At 35.0% G+C, this 9,269-nt stretch overlaps 1 protein-coding gene across 2 annotated transcripts; it reads left to right on the forward strand.

Annotated features, from left to right (window-relative positions):
* On the forward strand, positions 128-6,387 carry LOC18777353 (phenylalanine--tRNA ligase beta subunit, cytoplasmic). Of its 2 annotated transcripts, none has more exons than XM_020564344.1 (19): positions 128-266; positions 370-425; positions 516-613; positions 903-1,032; positions 1,118-1,233; positions 1,832-1,898; positions 2,193-2,234; positions 2,391-2,432; positions 2,694-2,770; positions 2,853-2,979; positions 3,070-3,237; positions 3,509-3,625; positions 3,714-3,815; positions 3,933-4,142; positions 4,434-4,541; positions 4,732-4,827; positions 4,917-5,000; positions 5,350-5,456; positions 5,580-6,387. In XM_020564344.1, exons 1-18 carry the CDS (start codon positions 209-211, stop codon positions 5,416-5,418), a joined length of 1,767 nt encoding a protein of 588 aa, XP_020419933.1. In that variant the 5' UTR covers positions 128-208; the 3' UTR covers positions 5,419-5,456; positions 5,580-6,387. The 2 variants fall into 2 exon arrangements, with proteins under 2 accessions (XP_020419933.1, XP_007210260.1); XM_007210198.2 differs by having other exon boundaries at positions 5,350-5,438.

Consider the following 9,269-nt stretch of genomic DNA (forward strand, 5'->3'; position numbering starts at 1 on the left):
TTTTCATTTTATCACCAGGGTTTAAGGAATCGTGGGCCTTAGATGGGCTTCATAAGTGCACACTTTATTTGGGCTAAACCCAACCTTGGGCCCAATTAAAAAGAAAAACAAATAACCATCCGATGTCCAAACAGAGCGTAGGGTTTTGCTTCTCTCTTGTGGTGGCAGTCTCTGCGTGCGCTATCGGAGAGAGTAGTCAAAGTCCGCCATGCCTACCGTCAGCGTGGGACGGGATCGTCTGTATGCAGCACTAGGAAGAACTTACAGTGAGCTCTCAGTGTTTCATTTCTAACTCTTCATCTCATCGATGTACTTATATCATCAATAAGGAATTCACTTTCGTTTGTGTTTTTGAATTGAATCTGACAGCTCAGGAAGAGTTTGAAGAAGTATGCTTCAGCTTCGGCATCGAGCTGGACGACGTCGTAAGCATTTTTTTTCATTTTCCACATGTTTCATTTTATTTTTGTATTTCTCTGATGCCAAAACTTCTAATGGTTAATGTGTGTTTGTAGACAACTGAGAAAGCAATTATTAGAAAAGAAAAGCATTTGGACGCTGAAGTTGAGGAAGATGAAGAAGTTATTTACAAGATCGAAGTTCCCGCGAATAGGTACCTTTTTTTCTTTTCTTATAATTGACTAGCACTGAGAATTGTCTTAATTGCATGTTTTGGAACTTGATGTTTTATCCTACTTCATTTCATGGGTTGGTTTCTAATTTTAATGTTAACATAACCCTTGAGGCCAAATATTTTAAATCTCATACTGCTCTTGTCTGCTTAAGTGGGTAGGCTGTGTTCAGAGTATCAAGGAGTAACTAAAGGAATGAGAATAATTGTTGTATGATTTTCACATAATATAAAATGAGTTGAACAACTTTGTTATTTGATTTATATGCAGATATGATTTACTTTGCCTTGAAGGGCTTGCTCAAGCCCTCCGTGTTTTCAGTAGGGAAGAGGAGATTCCTACATATAAGTTGGTGAACATTAGTAAGGAGTCAATGATTAAAATGCATGTAAAACCAGAGGTAGTCATATGATATGAAAAGGGTTGATGTTTTTTATTTTCTGGTGATACTGTTTAGTTCATATAGACCCCTTTTCCACTTGCAGACATCTTCAATTCGCCCTCATGTTGTCTGTGCTGTTTTAAGAGGCGTAACCTTCACTGAAGCAAGTTATAACAGCTTTATTGATCTCCAAGACAAGCTTCATCAAAATATCTGCCGGTAATGTTTTCTGGCTCATAGCGCTGATTCCCGAGCTTGGCATGCTCCCAGTTGCCCCCACCTCATCTGTATTTTGTTGCAGTGGCAGGCCACATACATGAGATTTCCAAAATTGAAATGACACTTCTTGTCGGGAACACTGCATGACAATTTCTATGTTCCCTGATCTTTGTCATTGATGATGTGTGGCTTTTAATTTTAGTGATGAAATGAAAACCATTAACTTAACTTGCAACGTTATCTCATTGGTTCTAAAAGAAAATAATGATCTCATGACTAATTCTTAATGACAATAATGATTCATATTAATCACTTGCATCACACGAAATTATTTGACATGACGATAGTTATGTGATCTTACAGCTTTACTTAAATGATAATAAATTTGAAGTAATCTATATGGTTATTTAAAGTAGATAAAGGTAAGAATACAAAAAAACAATCAGAATAGTTTGTTTAAGTGCTAGAAGGGTAAGAATAGCAAGACAAATCAGAATGAATGCATGAAGTTATGATAAGAGCTACTGCTTGTCTTTGAGCCCAAAGATTTTCTGTGGTTATTCAGTTGAAGTGCTTACATCTGATATTCATTTTATAGGCGAAGAACCCTAGTTGCCATTGGGACTCATGACTTGGATACATTACAAGCCCCTTTCACATATGAGGTGGGCTTTTGTAACATGTTCCCTTTGCTATGGTTTTGTATTTTGCATTCCTTTTTTGTTTAAGGGGTCATGTGATATTGAATTTTGTACTAATTTATGGTAACAGTATAGATCCTTTGCTGAAACATTCAGTTCTAGGAATGAAAAGTGGAAATTTCTGTCTTTGGCAAAGATCCCCTGATACAACATGCATGTCGATGAAATAATTTTTCATGTTTTTTGTTGATTGCTAAATCCTACTTCATATATCTAAGACAATACTACTGTTGACTTACATTTTCTTTCCATGTTCAGGCTTTGCCACCTTCAAGTATAAATTTTGTGCCTCTGAAACAGGTAATTTTATGATTTTTATGCTATTCTCAGTTTAGTAGTTTATATGACTATGATTTTGTAATATATGTATATATATATCTCTTTTTAATAGGTTGAAGATACTTGTTAATGGCTATTGTTAGCACTAATATCATGTCTTTTTGATTTCTCTATTAGGTGAAGAGCTTTAGAGCTGATGAGCTCATTGAATTTTACAGAGTGAGTTCTTAACTGGGTGCTTTTTGATCTTTGTTCTTCTTTCCTTCTTTTTTCTTTCTTTTTCCCCTTTCTGGGGAAGTGTTATAGTTAGTCTAGACCAAACTAGAATCAGCAATTTAGAAACCATTGCAATAATAGCTATTTCATGCACATCCTTGTTCAGAATCTCCTTAGTTTTGTATGACCTAGTAATTATGACTCTTGAATGACACTAGGAAAGTAAAGTATCTTGATCCATATTTTACCACTGTATTCTGGCAGTCAGATTTGAAACTGAAGAAGTTTGTGCACATAATAGAGAACTCACCGGTGTTTCCTGTTTTATATGATCACAACAGGTATGATAAATTTTTGTTTTCATTCATTTATTACTATATTATGGCTTTGTCTCGATGAGTGACATTAAGTTTATTTCGGCAGAATTGTTTTGTCTTTACCCCCCATTATTAATGGTGCACATTCAGCAATCAATTTGAAGACAAAGAATGTTTTCATAGAATGTACAGCTACTGATTTGACAAAGGCCAAGATTGTTCTGAACACAATAGTAAGAAGCTGGAAGTTTATGATGCATTTATTTGCTGGTTTTTGGTTCTCACTTATCAGTTGATGATGGTATCAACTTGTGTTCTTTTAGGTGACAGCATTTTCAGCGTATTGTGAAAGAAAGTTTGAGATTGAACCTGTTGAAGTGATATATTCAGATGGAAAGTCATATGTCTATCCTGATTTATCAATCTACAACATGGATGTTTCCCTATCATACGTTAACGGTACAATTGGAGTCTCTTTGGAAGCAGAAGAGGTATGTCAAGAATAAGGTTAACTGCATATTACCTATTCCTACTTTATTCTTTAATATTGCTTACTGATGTCTGGAATAAGGTTATTATTTTGCTTAGTGATAGGCTGTAAGGTTAGTATTGTTATTGATTGCATTTGAGTTGGTTGATATTATGTTGTACAAGTTTTACAAAAAGATTTCTGATCTAACTAGGAACTATCATGTATGGGAGATTTAGTTGAAATACTGCAATTTTTTCATTTTCTCATACTTCTTTATTATTATCATGTAGGTTACTGATTTGTTGAATCGGATGCAATTGCGTGCTGAGCAGTCTGTATCAAGCGATATCACAGTATTTGTACCTCCAACCAGAAGCGACATTCTTCATCCTTGTGATGTCATGGAGGTTTAGACTTAGTCATAACAATTTTGTTGGATTATAAATCAAAACTTTTGTCATGTTTCTATAATAACGTATTTTCTTTCTTGTTTAGGATGTTGCAATTGCATATGGATATAATAATATCCCAAAGCGAAGTCCTGCATCTTTGAAGCCACTAGCCTTGAATGAGCTCACTGACCATATTAAATTAGAGGTGAACAAAACTTTTTAGTTGATAAATAACAGTTTTAAGTTTTACCCTTCCATAGTATACTTAATGAAGTGTGGTTTATTCTGACTTCTTTTATGTTGTCTCAAACTTTTGTGTTAGATTGCAATGACTGGGTTTACAGAGGTGTTGACGTTTATATTGGGGTCGTGGAGAGAAAATTTTGCCATGTTAAATCGTAAAGATGATAAATCGAAGGCAGTGGTTGTTGGAAATCCTCGTTCATCTGATTTTGAACTTGTCCGAACCAGTTTGATGCCTGGCGTATTGAAAACTGTTGGTCACAACAAAGATCATCCAAAGCCCATAAAGGTATATGTGACAATTTTATCTTGCTTATGCATGATTTCTTCTCATTTGGGTTTGCCACTTTTTTCCTCTAATAAATTAAAAAGGAATTTTAGCGAGGATGAATATGTAATTCACTTTACATTGACTAAAATTATTCAAGTGTCTCGCTCTCTCGCTCCACCTCAAACAGAGAGTTTATCGTTTGTTAAGTTTGATATCTTTTAGAATGCTTGAAAATGTTATTTCTTATATTATATTTTCTTTATGTTATAAGCTTGCTTTTAAATTTCTTCTCACTTTACATTGTTGAAGATTTTCGAAGTGGGTGATGTAGCACTATTGGATGAGAGGAAAGATGTTGGTGCGAGAAATCAACGCCAACTAGCAGCTCTTTTCTGTGGTGCTAGCTCTGGGTTTGAGGTACGATACAAAACCTGGTATACACAGTTTGGTCACCCATTTCAGAACCTAGTGACAATTTGGATGAATTTTTTTGCCTAAACGGCATAAAGATATGTATTTTTTCATAATTTACTAAGCTGGGATGTTGGATAGCTCTATGTTAAACAAAGATAAATAATTGCCTATTACTTGGGATTCCGATATGCAGTTGATTCATGGCTTGGTGGACAGAGTTATGGAAGCGATTGGTGCTGCTTTTGTTCCTATCGGTGACCATACTGGGTACTTCATACAACCTTCGGATGTGAGTATATTCTTTCATTTGCATTTTTCTTTTGCTATATCTTTGGAGGTTTGTATGAATCATTCACTCTCTGTTTACATTTACTGAAGGAACCTGAGTTTCTTCCGGGTAGGCAAGCAAGCATCATCTATAAAGGGAAGCACATTGGAACTTTTGGCATTGTGCACCCTGAGGTATGTATCATCACTTGATTTTGTGCTAATCATCACTTGATTTTGTGCTAAGATTTAGCTACAGATTAAATGCTGCCCTATAAATTTTGCCATTCTTGCATTACCATTCACAAGTGAAAAAATGTATTTTCATGCAATCTAATTTCTCGAAATCCCAATCTTGAAATCCTTCCTCATCCACGAGTATGTGAAAACTATTGTTAAGCTCCGTAGAAAGTCCCTCTCCATCAAAGGCTCTTCTAGGCTTAGGAAAACTGGATATAATCCAAAATATGCACACTAGTCAATTTATATTGGCACTCTCTGGTTGGATTTCTTTTATTTAATGAACCTTTTCATGTATTTTCAGGTGTTAAACAACTTCGACATTCCTGATCCGTGCTCGTTTGTAGAACTTAACGTTGAGAGTTTGTTGTAGTGCCTATTCTAACAACAAATGTAAGATTTGTATCCAAGGTTATTCCGTTTCCCTCCCATGATTTTTGCTCTCTCCCTTTCTTCCACTCATGCACACAAGAAAAAGGATCAGCTTTACAGCTTTACTGGTGCTCGTGCCTTATTTTTGCCTTAAAATTGCAGGGTCATGGCTGACTAATTGCTGTAAAAGAGATAGAACCATTGTATCTACGGAATTCAAATTGTCATTTTTGTGCTTTTCATTTGGACCTTTTGTTTATATTGAGTTGTTAAGCTACTGTTTAGGAGGGGGGAGAGGGTAGGAGGGGGGAGAGGGTAGGCTTTGAATGGTTGGACTTTACAGGCCCAAATCCATCATGATGTCAATTCCCCTCGATTTGTGTAATATTTAAAAACACAAGGCCAAGCTTGCCACCAGTGCAGAGGGAATGCCATTCCAATCCCTCAACGGCAGTTTCCGTCTATGAGACCTAAATTATTGTAGAGAAATCCATGCGGCTCGTGACGGGATTTAGCATTTGGGACTGCAGTTAGTATTGGCTCGGTGAACCGCGAAACTAGAATAATCTCTTATTCTTTTGGATCAACAATTCATCCATCACTGAAGTTGAAGTTGCTGGGGCACTCTATGTAGGATCTGCACGTGAATTTTATTGGTGTTTAGTGTTCTACCAAAATCAAAGGCGCAGATTTAGAACTCTTCTGTGTTAATAATTGTTGTCAATTACAAAATGTATTATCCCTGCCGAAATATGTATGATATATTAATAATTAGGATCAGTCCACAATTAGTAAATCAACAAAGCACGTGAGAAATAAGCATTGGGATGTGACTCAAAATGGTGTCAATAGAATTGCCAATCTCACGTCGATATATAACAAAACATTTTGACATGTTATTTGTTTGTTGAAAAGGTAGCTAAATAATACAAAGGGCTACTGACTACTATATATATCAATGTCTCTTTGAGTTATTTCCAAAATTGATTGATCACAAAACTAAGCCTTGGAGACAACCAAATTAGGAATTAGACAAATTGATAGACATTAGTTAATTTGCTTCCAACTCCTCCCTTAGTTTCCTTATAGTTTCATCCTTCGCTTCCAACTCCTCATTGCGAAGCTTTATCTCCTCGTTAAGCATTTGTACCACCTATGTAAGATATCCTTCCACTATCAATAAATGAAAAGAAAAACAAAATGGAAAATGGAAAGAAAAGAAAAATTAGTGGATTTATACCTAAAGATAATAAAAATGTACGAAATAATTGTTATATCAAATATCCCAAAACTTAGACTTTGCTTGCCCCCAAGCAAAACAAAACAAAACAAAGACTCAACAGATTGTTAGGCCTCCACATATTAGTCTCAATAAATCGCGCACGGTATATAACTCTAAAGAATCAAATAACCATCATATAAACCACAAGCATGATTCAAAAGTTAACAAAACCGTACATAACATTCTCAAGTGTAGTGTGTGAAATAGCCAATATCAATACAACTCACTCAACCCGGATAGGTATATGCAAATCAAAGCTTCAACTCCAAATCTCACCAAGAATATCACTCACAAAGAAAACGCTCAAAGTTTGGGTTAAGTGTTTCACTCAAGAAAAATGAATGTATGAAAACAAAATCAAATCCTATAAATCATATCTCCACAAATTAAATTCACACAATTTCTAGGATCAAAAGGTCTTAAATTACGGTTGTAATGGGGTTATAGGTTAAGGTTTAAAAGAAAGAAAGGGTATGGAAAGCAAAAATATTCTATGAGAATTAGTAGAGCACGCGATGACCATGATGGATTGCAAATTCTCTTGTATCTCTTGCGGTATCACCAATTATATGCACTTCATTGGAAGCCAACTTTCATTGTTGGGCTTCAACTTCATTTTGATCAACATATTTCTCAAACTTCTTCAAACTTGACAACATTGCGATAGCAAAACATTTTTTTTTTTTCTTTCTTCTTTTTTATTTATTTATTTACAATCACCAACCTCAACTCATCTTTGATACTCACAAGGTAAGGTGCAATTCCCCCAAACTTAAAGCTCCACCAATTTTCATAGAACAAGGTAGGATGAAATGTTTAAGTTTATGGTTAAAGATAGTGTGGTTCATGAACAAAAAGGCTTATTTAGGCTCAAAGGGGCTATCTAAGGGATAATGTAGTAGGGACAAAAGCTTCTTTGGCCATGGTGGTGATCCTATGTGCCTTAATCACTTCCTAGATAGAATCATGTGAATCAATATAAAGCCTTGAAAGATATTGAAGCAAGTTCTAGTAGATGATGATGCATTCATGAAAAGAATATATACCTCTCAAGAAAAGAATATGCATGAGGCTCAAAAACTCACAGTTATACAAGTCTACACTAAAATCCACATATAATTCTCTAAGTCAAACGCAAATTGCATTCAATTGGCTATGTGCAGTTAAAATATGAGAATAATCATGTAAGAAAAAGTTAACTAAAGAATCACACTTGAAATTCACATAATGATTACCAATCCTCTACAGCTATATAACAAGTAGAATTCAAGTGTTATCATTGACTTGTGGAAAGCTTAACTAAAATGACTCACGAAAAGGAAAAAAAAAAAAGGAAAATCTTTTTGGATTTTTTTGGGGTAGAATTTGTTACTTTTTATGGGTTTTGTGAATTTAAAAACAACAACTTAACTACTGAAATACATAAAAACACAAAAGAAATAAAATAAAACTCAAACAAACCACGAAAACAAAGAGTTTCCAAATGCAGTGTTTGGCAGTTTCGACCTCTGTTCAGATTTTAGCTCATAACTTTCAAACCGCTGGTTTGATTTCAATGTTCTTTATATGGTTAGATTCAGCACGAAAAAACGAAGAACACAATGCGGACCAAATTGTCAGAACAGTTACCAATTAAAACAGTTTTAAGCAAAATGAAACCCTACGTTCAGACATTAGAAATTTGCAAAACACGAGCAAGCAATAACGCAAATCATTCCCCCCAAACTTAAATGAAACATTGTCCTCAATGTACAAAGAATTAAAATGCATGCAATGAATCAAGAAAAGGGAGAAAAGAATTCAAACAATAAAATATGAAGTAAAGATTAGAGCTCCCTGGGTATATAATCTCGAGTAGGAAGTGCGGCAAACGCCAAGATCCTCTCATCATGCATCCAAAACATTGGTTGCCTCTCAAGAAGCGCTAAATTTAAAATCTTCAGCCGGACTCAGCGATCTTCACATAGACGGGGGAGTATCGAGGTACAACACCTTGAGAGTCTTAGTTTGTTATCAATTTGCTCCAAGTAAGGTTTGAGGCGATGCCCATTCATGTCTTGAATCCCAACAGCCCCATGTGGAAATACACGAACAACTAGAAACGGTCCCTACCCATAGTAAGTTTCTATTATTATTTGGGTAGTTTCTCTGTAAATTTGTATTATTATTAGGATTTCAATAGTTATATAGCTTTGCATCTTATTTTCTTTATATTAGTTTGAACATTCAACCTCATCTCATAGATCTTTTTCTTTGAGTTCTACAATGTAGATGAAGTGGGTTAGAAAGCCATGGATGATAATCAGTTTATGATTGTGATGAGTAAGTCATCGGTCACACAAAGCAACACAGTAAGACTTACTCATATGCAACATTAGTTTTATTTTCTTTTTTAAAGTATGATAATTTTCTTTTTGATTTTTATTCTTGCAGATGATACCTAAAAAATCTGTGCAAAAGATTCAACTTGACAAACTTTGTACAAGTTGCCGAACCTTTTTTCTCTCCACCTGTTATGTACCAAAAATTGAGTAATGTAAGATTATGGGCATGTTCACCTTAGATCAGTA

This window comes from Prunus persica, chromosome G5 (assembly GCF_000346465.2).
Source record: "Prunus persica cultivar Lovell chromosome G5, Prunus_persica_NCBIv2, whole genome shotgun sequence".
In the NCBI taxonomy this organism is placed as follows: Eukaryota; Viridiplantae; Streptophyta; class Magnoliopsida; order Rosales; family Rosaceae; genus Prunus; species Prunus persica.

Coding starts and splice junctions, on each gene's coding strand:
- LOC18777353 (XM_020564344.1), top strand. CDS start 209: ATGCCTACCGTCAGCGTGGGACGGGATCGTCTGTATGCAGCACTAGGA. Junction 614..902: donor ATCGAAGTTCCCGCGAATAG/GTACCTTTTTTT, acceptor ATTTATATGCAG/ATATGATTTACTTTGCCTTG. Junction 1,899..2,192: donor AAGCCCCTTTCACATATGAG/GTGGGCTTTTGT, acceptor TTCCATGTTCAG/GCTTTGCCACCTTCAAGTAT.